General features: G+C 39.5%; 1 protein-coding gene across 2 annotated transcripts in view; it reads right to left on the bottom strand.

Moving 5' to 3' along the window:
- The window catches only part of LOC122647337 (WD repeat-containing protein 20-like), a 55,620-nt gene extending 32,376 nt beyond the window's left edge, over positions 1-23,244 (bottom strand). The window contains exons 1-6 of one of the 2 annotated variants that reach the window (XM_043840766.1): positions 22,679-23,244; positions 22,226-22,537; positions 22,025-22,133; positions 21,693-21,781; positions 13,751-13,843; positions 13,537-13,620 (exon numbers count right to left, since the gene is read on the bottom strand). In XM_043840766.1, the coding sequence (XP_043696701.1) occupies positions 13,537-13,620; positions 13,751-13,843; positions 21,693-21,781; positions 22,025-22,133; positions 22,226-22,537; positions 22,679-22,855 (864 nt within the window). In that variant the 5' untranslated portion in view covers positions 22,856-23,244. Of the gene's footprint in view, positions 1-13,536; positions 13,621-13,750; positions 13,844-21,687; positions 21,782-22,024; positions 22,134-22,225; positions 22,538-22,678 lie in introns of both variants that reach the window. The other variant, XM_043840765.1, reaches the window with a different exon arrangement.
- Between the last annotated feature and the right edge of the window lie 3,094 nt (positions 23,245-26,338).

Genomic DNA, 26,338 nt, shown 5'->3' with positions numbered 1-26,338 from the left:
GGGTGTATTATTCAATGTACTTAGGTTGGGTGTCTATGTAATATGCATTGTGCACACTTCATTGTATCTTATGGTTTGTAGTAGAAACTTTAAGTCTTTAACTATTTCTTAAATAATTATTCAATATTATGTGCATAATTTACTTGCTTTACCTGCCAATTATGTCTCATATCATTCAAACAATGTGTAGAATAGGCAATATTACATTAAGGGTTCGACCTTTACTGCAAACCAAGGGTGCAAATCCAAAACACCAAATTGGGATTTTTTTTTTTCTTTTCAATTTTAACCTTTAAATATATTTATTAAGACTAAAACAAGCTTACCTTAAAGTTTCGGAGCCAACTATGGCCATATGCCCACCGAAACATAATTTCGAAACATTAAAAAAAAAAATACAGTCTCGCCGAGATCTCGGAAAACTCGACCTGGTCGAGACCGAGTTTTAGACCCCTGGTCAAGAATTCTCTGCTGGTCGGGCCTTCAGTGCAAGGAGTTCACTTGCGAATGGTGATCGCCAGTGTGTAAGGGATTGCTCTAACCTTTTTAGATACCTATTTATCTTTTCTTTTCTGTCTTGCGTTAGTGTTTGTACTCGTACTCTGTTTGTGCTTGCTGTTCTGCTCTATAATATTGTCTTTTTCTCTCTTTTGGTGGTTGTGTTGGTTTCTGATATAAGTCTCCTACATCCTGTATTATTAGTTGATACTCTTGACATCTTGGTTCCAGTTTTTGTAGGCTCTTTCCTTTCTGTGCTTATACCTTGTTTGTGCTACTGGTTTTATTTTTTTTAGCTCAATTTATTTACTTACTTATTTTTATGTTAGTTGCTTATTATTTTTTTTTATGAGATGCCTTGAGATTGCTTTGATCTATTGTATTCCATCATCATTCCTTTGCGCTGTTATTTTGGTCAAGCTGTACTATTGGATTCATAGTATACTGAGTTACCTATTCAGTTATTCCTTTATACTACTGCATTATCACCTTGCTTAGTGTGACACAGTATTGGTAACATTCTTATTTTACTTTATTTTTATGCTAGTTTTGGCTCTAACTGCTTCTTTTAGTGATGTTATTTTGAGTTTCTGGTTGGGAGACAGATATTTTTTCCTGTGTCTTCACTTGCCTATGCTTTTCAACATTATTTGGTTAGTTCTATGCACTCTTGTACCATCTCGATGTCTTGCTATGTTTGACTATGCACCTTTTCTAAATCTGTGAGATCCTTCCACGGCGTGATTCCCGGTGACTCTCGCTCTCTCGTTCTCACCTCAGGAGGTTAATCTGAGAAGCCAGTGGAACCTGGTCAGGAGACTTGAGTCCAAATTTCCGGGCGACATCCCAGGTCTTGCTCCTCCAGCTTGCCCGAGATTTCTTGCCATCTACCAGGATCACAGGGAGTTGCAGGTCGCTGCACAGGTTTTTTTTTTTTCTTGCCATTTACCTGAATCCCTACCCTACCCTCTCTTTACCTCTTAACTCCCAACCCCACTGGCCCACTCTGACTTTGACTCTAACACCTATACTCTCTTTCTACCTCCCAACTCCAAACCCCACTTCGACTTTCACTCTAATACCTATTCTCTCTCTACCTCCCAACTCCATCCCAGTTCCTCCCCCAACTTTCACTCTATACCCATTCCCGTCTTCCCCACTGGACCCCTTCTCCTTCCCAGTCCCTCCCCTGATTTGCTAGCCCCTTTCTCAAACCCCTTCCCAGTCCCTCTCCCAATTTCAGTGATTACCTCTATTCGCCTAGTGCTCACCTCTCACTTTACTTTCCCAGATTTTCTAGCCCCCTTTTTCTCGAACCACTTCACCGCAGCTGTCAAAAGAAAAGGAAAAAAATAGCAACAACAGTTGGATCCCTCTTAGACACAATATAACTAACTCAAACCAATCTCACCCTACCTTCCGCTTCTAACCCAATCTCTCCCTAGGTTTTCTCTGATCAATCTCTACGCACTTTCCCTCCTTCCCTGACTAATCTCTCCCCAACCCCTAATTTTTCTCAACCTTTCCTGAAATCCCTCTCTTACCCCTCAACCCAACCACCTCGCCTTCATCCCCAGCCCGACTCTTGTGCCACACTCTTTCCCCACCTCCGTAGGTGAAAAAAAAAGAATCGTTGGCTTTAGGGATCGCTCCGAGTATTTCTCCCATCCAACCCCCTCTCCTACCTTCTGTCCCTACAGCCCCTTTACCATTGGGATATTAGAGATAGAAAACATAATCTGTGGCTTGGTGATTGCCTGAGCTCTAGTGACCGAGGTATACACGTGGCAAGACTCCCTCCGGGACAGGTAGGCCGAATCCACCGGGTACTGCAGTTGTAAGATTTTTCCGCATCATTTTGTTTGGGAACCCCGGTAACTCTCTTCCTTATCTGTTAAATTTATTATCTACTTGCCCATCTTGCTAGAATTGGTTATATCTCTATCTGCTATTGTTAGTTAGAATTAATTATTTTCGTTGATTGATATCTGTTGGTTTTGTTGCTATTTCTTGTACCTGGTTACTTGCTGCTGTAGTTTTCTGTCTCAGTCCTAGCTCTTCATTGCATGCCTGTTTCATACCTCTGATTCTTGCTACTGGTTTGTGTGAAGTTTCTTGTGTTTTTGCTATTGTTCATCCTAGTAAACCTAATATCCTTTGTGTTTGATTTGGCTTACATATTTGCTGGATGTTATTTATTTAGAACTGTTTACTTTCCTTACTATTACTCCCCGTCTTCAGGATTGTGTATAACCTGTGCCTTGGTTATGGTGTACTGCATGCTTCTCTTATTGTCCCTAATTTGAACTACTTGCTACTTTATCATCATTATTTGTCTAGTTTTGGAATACTGCTGTACCATCTATGTACATTGTCTTGCTTGTTTATGCATTTTATATTACCTATTGGAGAGTGTCATTTAATGCACTAGGCGTCCTTTCTACCCTTTTGTATAGACTTTCCTAATAGTTTTATATCTATTTTCTATTAGTGGTGCCTCAGGTCGGCAGTCGGCACTTTAATATATTCTGCCAAGCACCTTTTGCATGGATCCTTTGTTTTATGAGCTCTTTTCTCTTAATTCCATGTCTTTCCGTCCTCTTTCTACTAAGGCATCCCCCGTAAGCGACATGCCATGCCGACGCCCGAGTACGGTGATAAGTAGACAAGGGCAAGTGAGAGGAAACTTCCCAGCCCAGAAGTGTAGGATTAGATTAGCTTCCTGGAATATTGGATGCTTAACGGGTAAGAGCCTGGAGTTGGTAGATGTTATCAAGAGATGAAGGATAAATATCGCTTGTATCCAAGAGACAAGATGGAAGGGTAACAATGCTAAGGTATTTGCTGACTTCAAACTTTGGTATACGGGAGACCGTAGTAAGAGAAGCGGAATGGGTATAATTGTGGACAAAGATCTCAAGAATGATTAGTAGAGGTCAAAAGACTGGGAGACAGGATTATATCCATCAAACTGGTTTTGGACAAAGAGGTTGTCAATGTTGTTTGGGCGTATGCACCCCAAGTAGGATTGGATGAAAGTACTAAGTGTCAATTTTGTGATCACTTGGATGACATATTGCAGAGTTTTGGCCAAGAAGAATTGACTATTTTTGGAGGTGACCTGAATGGACATGTTAGGAGGGATCGTAGAGGGTATGAAGGTGTACATGGCACTTACGGAGTTGGGGAGAGGAACGAGAAGGGCCCTCAATCCTAGACTTTGCGGTAGCATATGATTTTGACATTGTGAACACTTTCTTTTTAAAAAGAGAGGAACGCTTAATTACCTATAAAAGTGGGAATTATACCAGCCAAATAGACTTCTTCCTAACAAGAAGGGCAGACAGCAAGAGGTGTAAGGACTGCAAGGTTATTCCTAGGGAGAGCCTAACCACCCAACATAGACTGGTGGTCATGGATATGTGCCTCAGAGTACAGAAGGATAGAAGAAGGAAACCTATATACCCTAAGATAAGGTAGTGGAGAATAAAAGGGGAATCTTTGAGGACATTTACAGATAATGTGGTCAAACAAGTTAAGACAGACTTTGAGGAAGACACCAATGTGATGTGGAACGAGATGGCGACTTGTTTTAAGAGGGTTGCCAAGGATGTGCTAGGGCAAGCGAAGAGTAATCATCAAGCCCCTAGAGAGACTTGGTGGTGGAGCAACAAGGTCCAAGCAACCATTAAATTAAAACCAAGAAAGAGAGTTTTAAGACATGGCAAAGGACTAAAGAAACAGATGATAAAAAAGACGTATTATGATGCCTGAAACGAAGCTAGGAAGACTGTGGCGATGGCTAGGGCGAAGAAATATGAGGATCTCTATATCAACCTAAACACAAAGGAAGGGGAAAAGGATATATATATATAAGATAGCAAAGATGCGAGAAAGGAAGACTAGAGATTTCGACCAAGTGAGGTATATCAAGGGTGATGATGGAAGAGTGTTGGTAAGATATGAGTACATTGTGAAGAGATGGGATGAGTATATTTGTAACCTACTAAATGGAGATAGGTCGAGAAGAAATGATTCGGATGATTACATTATTCAACAAGATACCACGCGTCATAGATATGTATACAAGGTTAGTGTGGCGGAAGTTAAAGAAGCCTTAAGAAAGATGAAAGCAAGCAAGCCACCAGACCCAGATGAGATTCCAATGGAAATATGGAAAATCCTTGGAAGTTGTGAGGTATATTTGTTAATCAATCAGTTTAACAGGATTATGAACATAAGGAAGATGTCAGATGAATGGAGGAGAAGCATTATAGTCCCGATTTACAAAAATAAAGGTGTTATCCAAAGCTGCAATAACTATAGAAGCATAAAGCTAATGAGTCATACTATGAAACTTTGGGAGAGGGTTATTGAAGCTCGTTTGAGTTTGGCTTCATGCCAGGTAGATCCATGAAAAAAGCTATCTACTTATTGAGGAGGTTCATGGAAAGATATAGAGATAGCAAGAAGGATCTCCATATGGTCTTCATTGACCTGGAAAAATCCTATGACAGAGTCCCTAGAGATTTACTCCGGCATATTCTAGTGAAGAGAGAAGTGTCGTGTAAATATGTGGATGCAATTACAGATATGTATGAGGGCGTAGTGACTAGTGAAAGATCTATGGGAGGTCAAAGCAAGGAATTCCCAATTACGATTGGGCTACATTAGGGATCAACCTTAAGCCCTTATCTATTTGTGCTTTCATGGACGGCCTAACCAAGAGCATTCTAGACGAGGTCTTGTGGTGTATGCACTTTACCTATGATATCATTTTGGTGGATGAGACAAAAGAAGGGATTAACGCTTAGTTAAAGCTATAGAGATCAACCTTGGAAACAAATGGCTATAAGATCGGTAGAACGAAGATAGAGTATATGATATGTAATTTTAGTCACATAATGATGGATTCTGACATGGTGCGAATTGAAGGAAGAGAGATACCGCAAAGTGACTATTTTAGATATCTGGGGTCAATCATTAATAAAGATGGTGACATAGAGGATGATGTTTCACAGAGAATTAAAGTGGGATGGATGAAATGGCGAGGTGTGTCCGGAGTACTGTGACCGACGTATTCTTTTAAAGCTTAAAGGAAAGTTCTATAGGACTGTTGCAATGATGTATATGGGGCAGAATGCTAGGCAGTTAAGAAGTGTCATATTGAGAAGTTATGCGATGAGGATGTTAAGATGGATGTGCGGAAAACTTAGGAAGGATAAAGTACGGAATGATCGTATTAAAGCTGACTTGGGAGTTCCCCGATCAATGACAACCTCTGAGAGAGTCATTTAAGATGGTACGATCATATTCAACGGAGGCCTAGGGACGCCTCAGTAAGGAGGAGTGATATGATTCCAATCGAAGGAGCTAAAAGAGCTAGGGGCAGGCCTAAAATGACCATAGGAGAAACCATGAGGAAGGACATGCATTGTCTGGGTCTTGTACTAATTATGACCTCAGATAGAGCCTGTTGGAGGGCAAGGATCCAGGTTGCAGACCCCATTTAGCTGAGATTATCCTGACTTGCTCAGATGTGCCTCCTTTCTCTTACTTTCATCCTTCATTTTGCTGTTATTTTCCATCTTTCATTTGTGATTTTTTTTTCATCTCATCTCCTATCCCTTTGTTCCCATCTCTTCATCCCCCTTTTCTTGTTTAGACATTTGTTTTCGCCACTTTGTTTTGTTGGATCCATGTAGCCAACCCCATTAAGTTGGGATAAGGCTGAGTTTGTTGTTGTTGTTGTTGTTGTTGTTAGATATCGGGGGAGGTCCTCTATCACATGGACCCGTCCCAAACATATGGCACTTTGGGAAGAGCTAAACATCACTAGACATAATGAGATATTTAGAAGCTACAAACTAAATATCCTATCAAGACCACAACACATACACCAAAACTTTGATACCTAAAGGACTAGTCAATTATTGTAGAAAAATTAACAATGTAATGTGGGAGAGCCAAGGGAGTTTACAATTCATACAATGGTTAACAAAAAGAAAGAGGTAGAAAAACTCATATGATGCAAAACTTCACCATAGATGGAAAAAGTTGGAAAGAAAAAGTTCTCATATAATAGCACAGTGATAGATAGGGTTGTGGGCATAGGGTTATAAAAGATTAGCAGGCTCTTAGAAGAGTAAGGGGAATTATAAGCAAAAGTACTTACAGAATGACCCGGGGCTCTCTATAATGATGGGTAGTATGGACAGAGATTGGTGCAAAGGAATTGATATCAGTCAACAAAGAGGTGTAATTGATATTGATTGAAACAATAAGTTGTTTAGAGGATTGATAAAAGGGTATAGAGATTGGACGGTCTTTTACTTTCCTTCCCCCACCCTCAAAAAAAAAAAAAGTGTAGAAATAGGGTAGCAGGAGATGGAAATTGATGCAAATAAAACAAGGCAAAGAAGACTAGAGCAAGAGCAGCATGAAAGCAACAACACCTTCAACAGAGTAGAGGGATTGATATCAAAACAAAACCCGAGCCAACAGAAAAAACTTTATTTATCAATAATGTTCAATCTTTCAATACAACATTTCTTCCATATTTCTAGAGAAAACTCTTACAATAATTCTGGACAAACCTTGTACAATCTTTCAACTACTAAATAACTGGTTTATGCAAGAAATCCTCTCCTCTACTACTAAAGAACAGGTTTATGCAAGAAATCCTCTTAAAGATTACTAAAAGAAGATCATAAGTTTAAGGTTCTTGTTAATTGGTGCGTATTCATACAATTTTTGTTTTCCTTCTATCAGTATCGCCTTTTCAAATCCTGTGTGCCTTACATCAACCTGAAAATTAGACCTAAAGACATCTTTTATATAATTTGGGCATTACTGCAGACTAGAATCAACCAATACTAAACCTACAAGCCATAAGAAACAGCGCAACTACATAATGTCGATAGATAGAATGCACACATGGAACTAAGTTATACTGTGCATTCTCCAATTTAAAATCATCGATATCCTCTCCTTTCTCTTTCAATCTCCAAATTGTTGTGCTAGTGTAGAAAGATTATCCTTGTCTTTGTTTGTCTTAAGGTGGAATCCTCCCTGCATACAGATCAGTCGACATTTTACACAAATTTTACAAACAGAAGCCATTAATTTCATAGTTTTCATTCCTTAGGTTAATTTCGAATCTACTCCTTCGAAGAAAATAAGTCTCTTGAAATTTTGAACAGTGAATTGTATCCCTATGAAAGAAAGGTTGGTGTAGATATAAGCAATGATCCACCGTAGATATCCAATGAAAAAGAAAGGGCCAAAAAGCTAATTTTGTTTTTGTTGTAATTTGGGTTCAAGGGTAGTATTTCTGTAATAGGGGTATTATTGTCCTTGTACTCATTCCAAAATGTTCTCCCATCTATTATAAATAAGAGGGCTACGAACATCAATTCACAAGCCATTCATTCACGTTTTCCCACGTGGTATCAAAGTTGGGATCCACATCGGGATTCCAACCCTAATGTTGCAACCCTAGAAACCCATCTCTCAGCACCGCCTTCCACCAGCGTCTCCTGCCACCTCCGGCACAATCGCCAGCATCACCTATTAGTGCCCAAGGTTTAAAATCTCGTCTCGTCTCGCCATTTCGTGCTGGTCGAGATTTCCGAAATATGGTATTTTTTCTGCCATATTTCGGCACTCCATCTCGGTGGGTTTTTGGCCATATTAAGGCATGATACTTCATGTACACCCTTATTTAAGCTAAATAAACACATTTAAACCTTCATATTGCAAAAAAATGAACTCAAAAGTGGTGTTTTGGGTTTGCACCCTTGATTGACAGTATACGGTCGGACCCTGATGTATAAATAGTTAAATACACATTGTTTAATGAAATATACCGAAATTTGCCAAAATATACTGAAATTTATTGAAATATTCTGAAATTTGAACATTTTTCATTTTGGAAGCCCATCTCGTCTCGGTAGTGTCGAAATTACCGAAATTTTGGCAATATATCGTGAAATTTTGAACCATGCTAGCGCCTCCCGTCGCTGCTAGCCTTTTCCACCGGCGACTTTTGCCTACGTGTTTTGCCATTGCTGCCTTTACCTGTTGCCAGCCTTTTTCTTCTCCCCTTGGTGGTGAGTTGACTCCCATCAAGGGCTCTTTTAGGTGATTGATATGTGTTAAATCCTTTGCCAAGGACTTTTTTGTTGATGATTTCTTGGGATCCAAGTTGTGCAAGTTGAGTTGTTTTGTGGGCGTCTTCTTCTTCACCAACAATATGGACTCAGAATTTTCCACCACCTCCACAGGAACTGATGGGACCACATCTCGTAAATTTCTCCCTGCTAGTCCCATCAAATTAAATGGCACAAACTATCTTATGTGGTCGTGCTCTTGCTTTTTGGCCATTGGTTCCCGTGGTCTCTCTGGCTATATTACAGGAACGATTCATATGCCTGTTGAAAGTGGTCCTGCCCAAGATAAATGGATGACATCCAATTTCTGTGTGATGTCCTACCTCATTAATTCTATGGATCCCGAGATTCCTAGTGGGCAGTGGATAACACAACCCAATTTTATGAGCTTCGTCAGAAGATTCATACCACTAAGCAACAGGAACTCTCTCTTTCACAATATTATTCCAAATTGAGAGGTATGTGGCAACAACTTGATTTTTATGGCCCATTTACTGCTGTTTGTGATGAGGTCCATGAGGATGTTACTGCCTTCAAGAAGTGGGAAAAAGGTTTGCGTGTTTTTTACTTCCTTGTTGGTCTCAATATGGAGTATGACCTTATCCGAATGCATGTTTTGAATAGAAAGCCTTTCCCTACACTTAAACAGGCATATGCTATTGTCCAATCTGAAGAAGAGCGCTGCACTATCATGGTTCATCCTGCTCCTCAGGAATGATCAGCTTTATTCAGTGGTCCACCATAGCCTTCTCGTGCGACTCCTTCTCGCCCTGTTAGTGATCGGTCCATTACTGATCGACCTCCCTTGAAATGTGATTATTGTGACAAGGAGAGACATACTAGGGACCGTTGTTGGAAACTTCATCGGCGTCCCACTAACACCAGAGGTCGTGGTCAACATAGTACTAAAACTCGTTTCGTCTCAGTCGAGATTTCAAGAATTTCGAGTATCTCGGTCGAGTCGAAACGAAATGCAACATCAAATTGAAAAATGCAATATTTTGAATATTTCGTACGAAAACTTCGGTCATCTAGTTTCGGAAATCTCGGTAATTTCGGTTATCTCGTTCGGAAATTTCGGAAATCTCGGTCATTTTTGGCATTTTACACCCATAGGAAAAAATACCATATTTCAACGAAATTTTGATCTCGGAAATTTCGGTCAGACCGAAACACCGAAACGAAACGAGATTTAGTACTATGGTGGTCAAGGTTGTTCTACTTCTAGGGCACATTAGACTTCCTCTGAAGAAAATACTGTTAACCAGCCCCTTTCCCAGGAAGAATTTAATCAGCATCTACGCCAACTTATGACACGCCTGGACACCACCTCTATTTCCACTCCATTGGCTACATCTCTGCCAAGTCCTACTACTTCCACTCCTTCATCTTCCACATCAGGTATTTCTAGTGGTAATTTTTACCTCAGTCATGTCCGATTCTTGGATTATTGACTCGGGTGCCACAAACCACAAGACGGGTTCCTCTTCACAATTTTTGCATTTTTCTCCTATTTCTGGTTCCCATAAATTTAGGATTGATGATGGATCTCTTTCCTCAGTCTCTGGGAAGGGCACCATCAAGTGTACTCCTTTACATTTTTCTTCAGTTTTACATGTCCCTAAATTTACTACTAATTTATTGTCCATTAGTAGTCTTACCCGTGATCTCAACTGCAAGGTAACTTTCTTTTCCACTCATTGTGTTTTTCAAGACTTGAAAACGGATCATACGAATGGTTGTGGTAAAGTGGTTGGTAGGCTCTATATGCTGGATAGTACCTCTTCCGCATCTGCTTTAACTTCCCAGACTTCTGACTCTGCTTAGGCCGAACTACATTGGTGGCACCGTCGGCTTGGTCACCCTCCTTTACATGTTTTAGCTATTTTATTTCCTAGTTCAGTTAAAAGTTGTAATTCACCTACTCTTTCATGTGATGCTTACATTTTTGCTAAGCATACTCATGTTGTTTATCCCATTTCTGATAATGGAAGTTTGCACCCTTTCAGTTTAATTCATTGTGATGTGTGGGGCTCTGCCCATTGTGTTTCATCTTCTGGTTTCCGGTGGTTTGTTACATTTATTGATTGTTTTAGTCACACCACCTGGGTTTATCTTATGCACCAAAAAAGTGATGTTTTCTCTTGTTTCAAAATATTTCATAAAACGATTGAAACTCAATTTGATGCCCATGTGAAAATTTTGCGCATTGATAATGGAAAAGAATATATGGAATCTTCATTTCAGACTTATCTCTCTTCCATGGGATTATTCACCAGACTTCTTGTGTTGATACTCCTGTCCAGAATGGTGTGGCTGAATTGCTGAAAGAAAGAACTACCATCTTTTAGAAGTTGCTCGATCTCTTATGTTTACTATGATTGTTCCTTCCCAATTTTTGGGTGATGCAATTCTTTCTGTTGCTTATCTCATTAATCGGCTTCCCTCTCAGATCCTTAATGCTCGTTGTCCTCTTGATGTCCTTTTGGGTTCTTCTTCTTTCCTTGTTCCCCCGAAAGTTTTTGGATGTCCATGGTAAATTTGATAAGGGTCTTCGTTGTATTTTCTTAGGATATTCTACTACTTAAAAGGGCTACAAATGTTATCATCCCCTTTCCTGTAGGTTATTGGTTACCATGGATGTTATCTTTCGGGAATCCGAGGCTTATTGTCCTACTCCTAATCCTCTTCAGGGGGAGTCTCTGAGTGAAGAGGAGTCGATTGCCCCACTGGATGTGTATACTCCTGTAATAGAGGATACATCCATTAAACTTGAGGATGGAATAACAGTGCAAGAACAGGAGCAAACTACACTTCAGGGGAAGAATTTGAAAATCTTCACTAGAGGACCTCAAGGAGTTTGGTATAAAAAAAACCACCACAACCACTGAACCACCTCAATTGGAAGAACCGGATTCAAGTCCTTCTCCTGGTAAACCTATTTCTGATCCTAGTCTTGATCTTCCCATTGCTATTCGTAAGCCAAAGAGAATGTGTACTCAGCATCCCATTTTCAATGTTGAGTCATACAATTCTCTTTCCCCTTCTTTTTATACCTTTGTTTCTTCTTTAGCCTTTGTTTCTATTCCTAACACTTGGCAGGAGGCTATAGCTCAGCCAAAGAGAAAGAAGTTATGTATGAAGAAATCAAGGCCCTGGGAAAGAATCAGACTTGGGAATTGGTGTCTCTTCCACTTGGGAATACAGTAAGGGTGATCATTTCGTGTGTCATTAACCTTGGATGGGATCTTCAATAACTTGATGTCAAGAATGCTTTCCTCCATGGAGACTTAGAGGAAGAAGTGTACATGGAGATTCCTCCTGGTTTTGCTACTTCAGAATCCCATGGGAAGGTATGTCATTTAAAGAAGGCTTCGTATGGTTTAAAATAGTCACCTAGAGCATGGTTTGGGTGTTTCCATAGAGCCATGGTGTCTATTGGGTACAAACAGAGTAATGCAGATCATACCTATTTGTCAAGAAGGTGGGGCAGCACACTACTGTTTTGATAATTTATGTTGATGACATAGTAATTACAGGGAGTGATAATGAAGAAATCAGTAAACTCAAGAAGTATTTGGGGACTGAGTTTGAGGTCAAAGATTTAGGGAAGCTTCGATATTTTCTTGAGATAGAGGTTGCCCATTCAGCAATAGGCATCTCTCTCTCTCAAAGAAAGCACACTCTTGATTTATTGACTGACACTGATATGTTAGGGTGCAAGCCAGCCGATACACCATTGGAACCAAATACCCATCTGAAAAATAAGGAAGGAGAACCATTTGATAACGGTAGTTATCAAAGGTTGGTAGGACGATTGGTATACTTATCCCACACACGGCCAGATACAGCTTTTGCTGTAAGTGTTCTCAGTCAGTATATGCATGATCCCTATACTTCCCATCTTGAGGCTGCCTATAGGATTTTGCGATATCTGAAGTCTTCTCCTGGCAAGGGTATTCTCTTTACACCTCATCAACATCTTCAAGTTGAAGCCTTTACTGTTGTTGATTGGGCAGGGTGTCCAGATGACAAACGATCTACTTCAGGATATTGCACCTTTGTTGGTGGCAACTTGGTCACTTGGAGGAGCAAAAACAAGAAGTTGTGGCCCAGTCTAGTGCTGAAGCTGAATTCAAGGCCATGGCCCATGGAATTTGCAAACTTCTCTGGCTCCAAGGTCTCCTCCGTGACTTGCATGTTTAGGTTGATCTTCCCATGCGCCTCTATTGTGATAGTAAGTCAGCCACTAGTATTGCTCACAACCCAGTCCAACATGATCATATCAAACATGTTGAGATTGATCGCAATTCCATCAAGGAAAAGCTGGCAAGGAATTTGTATACCTTTTGTTCAGCCTAGTGAGCAGTTAGCTGATATTTTTACTAAAGGAATTCTTGTCAAGGATTTTTGTTCTATAGTTAGCAAGTTGGGCATGTTTGATATTTATGCACCAACTGAGGGGGAGTGTTGTAATTTGGGATAGCATTTCTGTAATAGAGGTATTATTATCCTATTACTCATTCCAGAATGTTCTCCCATCTATTATAAATAAGAGGGTTGTGAACATCAATTCACAAGCCATTCATTCACGTTTTCCCACAGTTTTTTAACAGTCAGGGAATGGAATGGAACTACCTTTTGGTTCTCCCTAAAAAGGACCAACTTTTTTTAAACCCATTTTAAAAGAACTCGGAAAAAAAATAAAATTCAAAAAGTGAAAAAAAGGTTATGCAGATTACATTGTTATTCAGAAATTTTGAACATCTAACTAGAACAAGTAAGAAACTTAGGATGGAACCTACCATATAATGAGAATATACCAAAAAACTTTTAGGATGTCATATGATTTTCCAGAAAAAATTACCTTACTGGACCGTGCATGAGCAACAGAAAATTGAGTTTGATCCTTGATAACAGGGAATGAAGATTCTCCAGTGCCATCCTTGCTCTAAAACAATTAATAAAGTACATCATTATATAACTGACCTCATGTACGCTTAATTCAGTACGTGAAGCATCACAAAATGTCTGAAAAGCAGATATCGACATAATTGCTTAAAGTGAAAGTAAGGCAGTACCTTTTCATAAACATACAAGTTTCCATCAGCATGAGCAACAACAAAAGCACCATCACCTTCAGGTACCCATGCAATACTAGTACATCGACTGTTGACAAATAGCCAGCAGGTTGCATGATGAGACTAGTAACTAAAATCAAGTTAAACAGCAGGAAAACAAGATATCATAAACATTTAATAAACTAAACAACAGCGTGAGAAATTGAGACTTCTACCATAGCTTAACTTTATAGTGAGGTAATACTTGGAGCACATAGAAGGTTTGTCAAGAGGGTAGAGACCTAAATAAATTACGAAAAGATAATGTTGTTTTGCAATGCACTTTATCATTCAAAAGATCTGGTTTGGATGAGAAAGTGTCAGTAGTTTGGTTAGTTAAGGTTCAGCTTATTTTCTATGGGTTTAGTAAGTGCTGAATCCTTGGTAGGTTAACCGGTAAGTGTCAGTAGTTTGATTAGTTAAGGTTTACCTTATTTTCTATGGGTTTACCAGTAAGGGGTGGATTCTTGGTATACGGCAGAACATGGATATGGGTACAGGTGCGGGATACATGTCTAACATACAGTCATTCACCCAGCAGTAGGATACTCGAACACGAATGTGAAGTCAAAGAAGAGGAATAAAAATATTAACACACCCCCTTTCACACATTGTAGCTTGTATATATCATAGTTTAAAAACTCAAAAAATCAACTCACTTGGTGGCCCACTGATCCAAGTAGATCAGCAATCTGATTGAGGGGATCAACGAGTGAATACAAGATAATTATTAGTTTTAGAAATAAAGAACTTTTTTTTTAGTGGTGGTGGCAGTTGAGAGATCGAGGAGATGGAGAGAGGAGTTAAGCGGTAAAAGAGAGTGAAATTGGGGAGAATGAGACAAAACAGGGAGAGGGAGAGGGAGAGGGAGTAGGAAATCTGGGAAAGGTGGGAGAGAAAAATAGGGAGGGGGCTGGGAGATTTATAGCAATAGAGAAAACCGGAGGACTTCTAGGCAGTATTGATCACCACACAAAAGCATACACCAAAAATTAGGCATTGAAAAAGATACTAGTGGCATGGATTTGAATTGATTTGCTTAACAAATATTGGACATTTGAATGAGACACCCCCTTCTTACCAAAAAACATGGCGGAGGGCTGGGTAGAGGAGAGGGAAATCTGAGAAGAAATCAGAGTTGCAGTCAAGAGAGGAAATCACATAAGAAGAAAGGGGGAGGGAAGATCGCACAAGCACTTCACTATTTCATTCTTCAAATCTGAGTTCTAATTGCACAATTACATGTACTTAAATTTTTTGAAAAAAAAAAAAAAACATTTAAAGGAAACCTACTATAATTTGAAAACTCAAATTAATCAGGAAACTAAATCCTAGTAGCTATCTCCTACTTAAGCTATCAAAATAAAAGATTGCATGTTAATCCCAAAATAGAAATAAATAAATATCCTAAAATAACCTACTAGCCAAAGACCTAAATTGGGACCGGTTCATCTCTGGCTGGATACCCAAATGGGTTTGGATCAGTCCAAGGTAGTACACTTGCATCAATTCCCCCGGTGTTGAGAAAAACTCGATCATGAGTTTCGTAGAACGGTAGAAATAAAGCATATGAACGAGGGTTATCTGCTCATTGTCTACAACTTGAAGAAAATCCAAAATATTAAGCTTTGGGGTTGCATCCATGGCTGGAAAATCAAGGGGAAGAACGAACTCAATGTGAACACTTGTTGCTGCAGTAGAGTCTGTTGTTACTTCACCCATAATACCGTCTTGTCTTCCTTAATCAGTACTTCTTGTAACACATCCGAGCGGTCTTCCTCTCGTGTTAACCCATTCGATTCGTCCTATGGCTATACTGTCAGTATCACCTTCTTTGACGCCTAGGATATTCATCAAACAATCCTAGAAGAACGAATGTCTGGCACATGTGAAAATGTTGTAGGGTGTACAAATTTCTATCTCGACCCAATTTAATAACGCGCTGAGAAGATTCAAACACTTCACAATAAGCACCATCACAATACTGAGAAACGGAGAATTTGACGAATACATAATCCTCAAACTCAAAATGATCTGGTTGGTCTTTGATAACATCTCTACCACAGATCGTGAGAAAATTGCCGTTTTGCCTTTCATCAATAAACAAATTAGCAAGCTTTCTGTTGGACAAGCAAACTTTAAACCTAAACACAAAGGAATCTATAGCCAGGTGTTTAATTAAGAGGAACCTTAAAAGGTAGGCCGAAGAAGGATAAGATGGGTAATAAGAAATAAAGACAAAGGATCAACTTGGAACAAAATAAAAGTAAAGGGGAAAGTAGAATTAAACCAAAAGAGCAGGGTAATTTGGAACAAAAAATAAAATAGAATTGAAAGAGATGATAGTTATAGTTAGGGAAATTCTGGAATGAGGAAAAAAAAAAAAGGATAAGGAAACGATATAACAAAAGAGGAGTAAGGGGGTATTTAAGTCAAATTGAAAATAAGGGGGGACAAAGAATGAAAGGATTACTTAAAAAAGAGGGGGCAATATGCGAAAAGAGGGTTTGTAAAAGGGGAACTTACATGGGTGTCATCCTTCTGGCAATAGGAGTAATGTAGTCCTAGATTGGTGAGAGACCAACTAGGAGCCAATCAACCAGGATCTGCTATGAACAAGTGAATCGGCTCGGTCAAAATAGGGTTTTTGGTGAAATTAGGGTTAGGGTTTGATGTATGGGTTATGTCAAGTCAAGGTAGGGGAGTCAATCAATGAAGGTCCTGAGATGTTTTAATGGAGGGAAGTATGCTGATTTGAATTAACAGCAATATAGGATTAGGGTTTCTGGTTTTTGAAAAAAGTAAAATAGGGGAATCAAGGGTTTAGAGTGGGAGGATGGGGTTAGCGTTTGGATCGATTGCTATAAGGGCAGGGATGGAGCATTTGATCTAAAAATGGAGGGATTTTGCTGGCTGATTTAGTCTAGGCAGAATTTAGGTTATGGGAATGTTGTCCAGTGATGGAAGGGATGTTAGGGTTTGGTGGTTTAGAGGATTAGAAGAAGAAGGATGGGGAAGGGGATGCTTTCAACTTACTTGTAATGGCAGAAAATTATTGGCAGCAGCTTGTTGATGGAGGAATTTGAATAAAAAAAGAATCTTTAACTAGAACTTGAAGGAGATCTTTTAAGGAAAAGAACCACCCAGGCTTCACACCACAAGGTGTCGATTGGATCAAACACCAATCCCACCAACGAACCACCCGGGCTTCCCACCGCAAGGAGTCGATTGGATCAAACACCAATCCCACCAACAAACCACCCGGGTTTCCCACTGCAAGGTATCAATCAGATCAAACACCGACCCCACCAGCCTTGATCAAACACAAGACAAAAATCTTCAATGGAGAAGAAGAGCAGCAAAAGCTTTTCATTAATATCAAAATTCGTGTTCAATGTTTGCCCCCCCTCTTACAACCTTATATAAAAGACACAAAAATAGACTCCACTAAAAAGGAAAGGCCTAACTCAATCCTTAACCTATTAGGTAACCTAAACTGACTAGGAAAATGAAATAACAAAGGAAATAGACTCAAAACATGACTGAACTTACAGAGTCCTAATCCAACCCAACTTAAATAGTTACATGACCACTTAACCAAGTCACATGATCACTTAAGTGATCACATGACCACTAATTACATAAACATAAAACTAATTAAGGAATCCCGTGTGCAACCTAATTACCCATATTTTAGGCCCATAAAAGTGGCTTATTACATAGAAAACCCATGAGATCAAAAGCCAAACATGTGTATAACCTAACCCTAAACTTATTCCCATCAAAATAAGCCTCTTTTGGTGATGTATCTGCATCAAGGAGACTTGCGGCGAAAGTGGAGGAGATCAGCGGCGGAATTCAACTTCAATTAAGGAGAGGTTGCGACTTCGAAGGATCAGGGGAACTTGGACTTCAAGGAACCCAGGTATGATTCCAACTTTTTCGCTCTCTTTGTTTTTTACTACCTTGCGCTCTCTTACCTTCACTCTCTTTTTTTAATCAGTAGAACCCTAGAAGGGGGGGTCGATCAATGTTAGGGGGAAAAAGAAGGGGTTACCGTAAGGAATCAAAGGGGGTGAGGTGGGGTTTCAGCGATTTGGTTTTTTTTATGTTAGCGGAACCTAGAAAGGAGGTCAGGAAATAGGAGGGCGGTGGGGAGGTTATTGTGGTAATCATAGAGCTGGGTTGGAGTGTGATACGAGCAGGGGGTTGGGTGTTGGTTCGACTTCTCTGTTCTCAACAGGGGTAGATTCTTTTTTTTTTATTGAACAAAAAGATAAGGAAATAAGAACATAAAAGTGAGGAGAAACAGGGAGATAGAAAAGAACAATAACATAGAGAAAGAAAAAAAATTAGGAAAGAGTAGTAAGGAGGGAGAAAAGACTGGGGAAAGATGGATGCGTTTTGGCTCTGATACCAAATTGGTGGAGGGCCGGGTAGAGGAGAGGGAAATCTGAAAAGAAATCAGAGTTGTAGGAGAGAGGAAATCGCATAAGAAGAAGGTGAGATGGGAGAACATCGCACAATCACTCTGGCCACACAGGCACTCAAAAGCACTGCACTATTTCATTCTTCAAATCTAAGTTCTAATTGCACAGTTACATGTACTTCAATAAATATTAAAAAAAAAAAAAAAACCAACATGAAAAGGAAACCTACTCGAAGTTGAAAACTCAAATTAATTAGGTTGTGTTTGGTAACGTTCTGCAGAACGTGTTTTTCCGTTCTTTCGTTCTACGAGAACGGTAAAACCGGCAAATGGTGTTTGGAAAAATAGTTCATTTTTTCTATTCCCAAAGAATGAAACGGATGCCTTTTTTATCCCTAGAACAAGTCAGACGAAACACCTCAGAACAACTTGATGTCACAAAAAATCAAGGGTGTGGGAAAAGGCTCAACTACACATCGATTTGGGTCTTCACTCTCCTGTTATGGGTTTGATTTTGCAAATGTGAGGTCCTCCTCCAGCGTCTATTTCGCTCGTCCTCTCCCTCTCCCTACCGATTTTGCAAACAAAAACCGTAGCCTGCTATGATGCTTGTTTCAAGCGCTTAGGGTTTCGATCTCTTTCTCTCTCTCCAATCTCTATTAGATAGCTTGAAGATGAGCAGCTCAGCAGTTCCTCATCCGAGGAGAAACAATATGAATCCAAAGCGTGGTCCGTCAGATGTTAAGAAATTGGTCCCAGCTGTTCAGAACGGCAACAGTAATGGAAACCATCTGAATCTGTAAGCTGGGGCAAAAATCTATGCCTCCGATGGCATACATTTCCCAGTGAGTGTAGTCATTGTTCACCACATGGAAGTTCCCATGTCTGCATCTGTAAGAGAATCAAGAGAGAGGAAAATCAGCAAAATGAAGAACAGGGTTTGAATCCTCCCTTGCACATTTTTCGGAATTTCACTTGTTTCCCAAACGCCATAGTTTCTGCAACGGATTTGCCAAACAGTCAATTACAGACAAAGAACCCTGTTCCAGGCCAAGAACAGCCAAAAACCGTTTCTGGAAAAAAAAACACCCATTCTTGAGGAAGTACATTACCAAACGCAGCCTTAGGAAACTAAATCCTAGTAGCTATCTCCTACTTAAGCTATCAAAATAAAAGATCTCATGCTAATCCCAAATAGAAATAAATAAAAATCCTAAAATAGCCTACTAGTCAAAGACCCAAATTGGACCCGGTTCATCTCTATCTGGATACCCAAATGAGTTTAGATCAGTCCAAGGTAGTGCACCTGCATCAAAACAATTAAATAATACTTTGGGAATGAGAGAACAAAATTTTTTTTCCTCAGTATAAATACAGAAAGCAACTTGACAATTGGGCAGATGAAATTGTCCATATTCCATAAGTCACTCATCCTCAAAAAATTCAAGAAATCCATAACCTATTTTCCTTAATAGTCTGGAAATGGACCGAAGTTCAACTAGAAAAAGGATTAGCTTTGTAATTTTATTTTTTTTTTAATGTAATTTTAAGTGCATGAGTTTTTCACCTTCCCCCCCTTTTTACGGAATCCAATAGAACACTTTATTAGCAATTTTTATTTATTTATTTTTTTTTTTAAAAAGAGAAAAATATTTAGAAGTAACATCAGGTTAGCATAATGGTGATAGGATGTTCCTCCATGCAGAGAGAGATGAAGACTGAAGGAAAATGTATGGGTGCAGTTCCACAGTTTCGGAAGTAATAGAGCTGTATTGAAAGCTTTCATGAATGGTAAATGCAGTGGGTGATTGACATGCAAAATTGCAGCTATTTTCTGAATCGTTCCTCCACCCTTTTGCTTTTACTCTAAGTGCAGCTCTCACATACATGGGATATCCAATAATGGGTTGAGCAAAAGTTTCTCCTTTTAGGGGACAAAAGGAAAAGAGTGAAAGCAGGTAGATAAATGCACTTTCAGGAAACAATTACTGTGACAGACAACAGTAAAAAAAAAAAAAAAAAAAAAAAAAAAAGCAACAGTTACCGTAATAAGTCTTTTTTATCCCAACTTTTTCACCTGGCCATGTTGTTGTTTTGTGAAGAAAATTTTTTGGTATTATAATAGACAATGGTCAAGAACAAACCTTCATCCTTTCAAAGATTGACAAATGGTGCTTTATCCAAAGATTGGCAAATGATGCTTTATCCAACAATTTGCAAGGTTTTTACCAACATATACTAGAATTCATAAAACCATGTCTCCACTCAAAGATAAGATCCACATTTCTAGAAAGCCATTCAAGGGCATTCAACTCTGTGCTCTAGGTTGACCAAGAAACATAAATTGAAGGTTTACAAACATTCCAAAAAAAAATTAATCCTAACTACCATCACCCCCCCCCCCATCCAAAAACAAGACTCATCCTTCCATTCGAAATTTATAGGCCCAGACCTAAAACATTCAGGGAGAATCATTGATCATCCAAAAACAATATCAAGGTATCACCCAAAACAAAATGGCTTAAGAATCCCACTTCTAGTCTTTTATTTTGAAAGGCAATGAAGAACCATTCGACCCCCACAGCTATAGGCAGACCAAGAAGTGAAAGGATATAAATGTTGCATTAGAACCAATTTTTTGCTTAGAATAATTGAAATTATTGGGTCATACCTAAAATGTCGAAGGAGAACAATAAATGCCATAAAAAGATATAAAAGCCCCACCTATGAGGAGAAACCTAGATAAACCACTTCAACTTTTTCGGTAAAGGATAAAAACATAAAAATAGTGACCAAGGAGACACACCTCCCAAATAGGACAAAGAATCAAATTCTTCTTTCATGTGATTTCAACAAACCAAATCCCAAAACATTGGTCAGGCATTTCCAACAATATCCTTAGATAGAGTTGAGCAGCTAACTATGTTGGTCAGACACTTCAAATTATGAGCCACACCAGTGTCCATCACTTCATGTAAGCCAATGAAGTGCAAGAAATGGAATTTATCCTGCACCCAAGTTGTATCCTTTGACGTGTTGGATTAACATAGTGGTGAAACAGGATTCATTTAGCCAACCATTTATTTGGGATAAGGCTTTGCACAGTTGGGTTGAGTTTATTGTCGATATCTACCTTGTTGATGTGATGAACTTTTCAGCAAACAGATTCACAACCATACATTGTCATAAAGCATAGATTAAAAATTTTAATGATCAATGCACGACCAGAAATGACTCAGTAGGAAGTGGCTATAGAAGATATGAATAGTTTTGGGCTGACAACAAATTTGGTTGTTGAAATTGAATGGCGAAACAAGATTCTATACCCAATTCTATGTATAAAGTAAGGATCATCATTATGACAAACATACTTGGGACACAACACCACTTAATTTACAAAATTCAGCATACCCACATCACAGAGAGGATAATAGAAAAAGGAAAGAGGGTATTAACTTAAAGGTCTTACCCACTATTAACGGAACCATCTTTGTTGTAATGTTGGGCACTGACAAGCTTCTTTCCAACATCTTGCAATTGCTGCCTCAGTGACACCGAATAGACTACAAAATTCACAGAGAGAAAAGAGGGCATCAAAAAGTTGATAACTGCCACAAGAAGTAAAGAAAATAGCTCAAGAGGAAAGGAATTGCTAATAAGCAAGTCATGGCCATCTTTAGCTTAAGACAACACCACTTAAGTCCTCTCTTTTTTCTTTTTTCTTTTTCTTTTTTTTGGTCTGATTATTATTTCGTCTACCTTTTAGTCCCCTTTTTATTTTGATGAATAGAGTAGAAACTATTTACCATCTCCAGAATTCAATCCAATTAGCAAGTCATGGCCATCTTTAGCTTCGGGATCAAATGCGTGGCACACCGGGTTTGAATTGCTGAAATGGATAGCTTTTATAGGATCCTACAGTCCAAATGTTTATTTCTTAAAATAGGTTTCAGCAGTAACAAGAGGAAAGGAATTGTTAATCCAATTGGAAGAGCCAAAAAAATTACCTTATCTTGAGAATTGAAGTCGCTGATGAATAGGGTGTCGCCCACATTGAATATCAAATAAGTCCCTTTGCCATCATAATTCGAAAGAATCGGAGAACTACTGGTACTGGAACTACCCAATGAACCAATCCTACTACTCCCCGAAAGGTTTTTACTCGAACCATTCCCACCTACAAAGCTAAGTGCACGGCTGCCGTTCCCGCCACCTAATAACCTCGCTGCCGCTAATCTCACCCCGCTTCCAGCGCTTGAGCTTGAAGACGGGGCAGGCAATATTTGTGAGGGTTTGTCCTTGAGATGTGCAAGGGTTGCCTGGATAAACAATCAATTATCCAAATAATATCTAGATTGATTATCATAAAGGCGGATATCGATACGAATTCCTCAAAATTTATAAGCTGAAGAGATAGATATATAAAAGTAGAAAACCCTTAGTTACTAATAGAGAGAGACCTGAGTAACGGCTTTGCCATGGGTGTAGTGAAGGAGACCGGCTGGGTGAGTCTTCTCGTACTGGAGTTTGTAACGGCCTTCAGGTGTCTTGAAATAGGTTTTCAGCCCTGGAGATTGCGCGTTCGCCGATGAGGAAGACATCATGCCGTTGCTGCTGCTGTTGCTGCCGTGAATCATTCCGTCTACGATTGGTCCCGACACATGAGATCATGACAAATACAATCCTCTCCTTCCCCCCACCTCCCCCCCCGTCTCTCCTTGTCCCTCAGTCTCTATATCCCTGTCTCAAACTCGCTACCAATGCTTGGTTCCTGCTTCGGAGCTTCTTCTGCTGGTTCTTTCTTCTCCAGTTCTTCTTCGTTTCCTTCCTCTTCTTCCTCCTCCTCCTCTCTTCCTATTTCCCCTGTAAATTGGAATCCAATGGCATCTATGGGTACCAGTACGAGATCAAATGCTCAGATTCTGTAAATGCGATGCAGCGCAAAGAGCCTCAAAGTAGTTCAAATTTTCAACAATCGGATTCGGAGATGGATTAGAAATTCCAGGTCAGCGTTGTCGCAATCTGCTGCTCCTGCTTTCTAATTAACTGATTAGGGTGATTTCTTTGTCCTTCGTGTCTCTCTCTCTCTCTCTCTCTCTGCTCTCGTCCTCGCGCGCAATAAGAAACCCAAAGATGCGGACCAACCAGATGGGATCTTTTATGTTTTAGAATCTTTATATGATGATTGGGCCTGATGAGTATGATTCTGTGCTGCTTGGTAAGCCATATCGACCGCTGGCATCTCTTCCTTGTTTGACTTTTAGATCTATTTAACTTTTTGGTTAAAAAAGTAGGGTCGGTGTTCTCTGAGGAGAGCATGGCCCCTGCGCATGCGTGGGCCAATGAGAGCACTTGTTGGCATCTTGGAGGGTGGGATTTCCAGTTTTCATGGGATTTGGGCAATCATTTTCTCCCCTTCTTTGTCTAGGAATGGACGATACACTCCCCGATAGAGAATTTTCTGTCAAAAATTATATATATAAGTTACAATTAAAGTGGGATGGGGATTAGATGATATGCGTGTTGAATGATAATATTTATTTAGGCAAGAGATCCTTGTCTGGTCATGTAGTGCCTGCACTAGGGCGGGTCAATGCGAACACATCCAAAGATATCAACATAGATGCAATTTTTTATTTCATAAGGATAAGGGGGTACTTTCGTGCATTCTTGTTCCTAATGCAGGAGCCATGCAACCAAGTACGTACTATTTATTTATTTATTTATTTAATATTTGCCTCCCATATGCAAAGTCAGACTCAAACACCACACTCGAGAGGTCTCAAGTTTCAACCTCCCATTCTATGTTGACCATCCATTTCAAAAGGGATGACTAGTTCCCCTATATTACCAAAAAAAATCCTATTAAAATTAAGAGAGAGTTCTACAAGTAAATGGTGTAGGGAGTACATCAATGAGAAGAGTTGCAACAATTATGTATATTAGGGCAAAAACGGTGATTTCATATGAAGAGAGAGAGCTAGTGTACCTTTTTCCTAACATTAATTAAGGTGGTCGACGCTGAGATGAGGTTGAGGTTTTAAGAGGAATTACAGATAATATCCAGAGTATACAAAAAATCATATTGTCCTACTAACGTAGTAGTGGCAAAATATCGAGCTATGTCCAAAAAACAATCTGGTTTATACACAAAAGATATATTAGCCTTAAATAGATCAAAAGATTGTGTTGGCAAAGAGAACATGTTCCAAGCCTTCGTAGCCTGAGTGAATAAATGTGGGATCTTGTTGTTTCCGCATCAAACTTCATGGATAGAAATGTTCTTACTTCTCGCATATTGTAATCCTTCAAAATTTCATTGCAACTCAGCGTCAAAAGGATGGATGTTTGTAAAGATCCTACAGCAACTACAGTGAGAGATCCATCCACCAAAATGCGAAAAGCCCATGAAGAGGTTCTTAAGGTTAGGTTAGCAATCTCTGCGCATATTAGAATTGGGAAATTAAAAAAAGGGAGGGAAGGAGGAGGAATGTTCATATCGGTGATCCACTGTATGACCGAATTAAGGACAAACTTAGGATCAGGCTTTGATAAGCCCTTAATAACAAGTTACAATAAAAACAGGAAAAAACCAAGAGAGAGAAGGTTTGTGAAGAGATCCATCAATGAAAATACATGAGGCTGAGGGTTTTATTTCAAAAGGAAATGGACAATAAAAAAAAATGCCATGTTCTGTAATCACAGTTGATTACAATGAGCTTATGATCATACTAATTTGTCCTTCATAGAGTGAAATCTTACTATGGAGGCATAAATGGTAGTGCAAAAGTTTTTGTATTACAATTAGACTTCATGATTATCCTATTGTCTTATTTGATCTATGGCAGAGGGTTGGGTATACCGCCAGCTTTCAATAAGCTAGCGACATACACCAATTACAGGGCTGGACACAAGACGGTAGAGAGGTATTTCCCAAGGGGAGGAGGGAGGATGACAAATCTAGGCACCCTCTCAAAGAATATCCCCGATCAGAAGGCAATCCTCTGACTAATAATTGCAAAAGATTCTTTACATATACCGCATTCGAGAGACTCTCCTATATGTTCCATAAAATTGTGCTACGTAGAGGAGGAATGATGGGGAAATGCCCACTTGTTTGACAAATATTGAATAGTCGGATTGTGTGTCAAGTTTCAAAGCCATATAATTGAATCATGGGAGAGGATACATATTTTTGAGCAAGCGGCACACGGAGTGCACCAATGAGATACAACAACATAAGAGGATATTATACGTTGCAGGGCAACAAAGCCATTTCATGCAAGGATGAGAGAGATAGACACAGAGATGCCAACGTATCCTGCCCTAGTGGCTCAAAAAACCTTTTCCCTTCAATCATATATTTCATTCCATGCTTTGGTATTTTGTTGCATTTTATAGGTCCATTTGTTCTCAACCATTTTAACAAGGGGAGAGAGGTTTTTCTACACTATACTCATTAGTAGAAATCAAGGTTAGGCTTTCTAAAGATTAGAAAACCCTTCTTGCCCCCATCTTAATTCTTTGCCCAAAAAGCCTCTGCATTGATTGCCTTGTAAAATTGACAAGTCTTATGCATATGTCACATAAAAGGGTATAAACCAGATTTGGCATTAAATGAGGTGAGGCCAAGTTTGGGTGAACCCTACCCTATGGGTCTAGTTCACGGTATTAGCCGGTGATGGTACTAGTTATCGTCAATACTAATACTCATTGACCATATTGGGCCGTATTTGTTACACCCGCACCCGAAATATACCCTAATGCCCCAGGACAATTTAGACCTTTACCAAAGGATAATGCCTTGGTGGCATTGGTTAACATTAATGACCTTGAACCCCATATTTTATTATAAGTGTCCCCTTGAAGTCCTGGAAGTACGAGTCAAAGCCCCGCAACTTTCCTTGAAGTTTGGGCTCTGACAGCAGCACTGGAGTCACGAATGGACTCACTCGAACTGAATCCGCTCGAGAATCCGTCAATGCTGTTACCTGCCCTTTTGGATTATTTTCCTGTGGGACCCACATCCCCGTGTCCCGGACATCCTAATTAGACCCTTGGACCATATAGACCCCTACCCTTACCATTAATTGATTAAATGGGCCATGAAAGTGGGCCCA

Source organism: Telopea speciosissima, unplaced genomic scaffold (assembly GCF_018873765.1).
Source record: "Telopea speciosissima isolate NSW1024214 ecotype Mountain lineage unplaced genomic scaffold, Tspe_v1 Tspe_v1.0026, whole genome shotgun sequence".
Lineage (NCBI taxonomy): Eukaryota > Viridiplantae > Streptophyta > Magnoliopsida > Proteales > Proteaceae > Telopea > Telopea speciosissima.
This window is presented reverse-complemented; position numbering and strand designations above follow the sequence as displayed.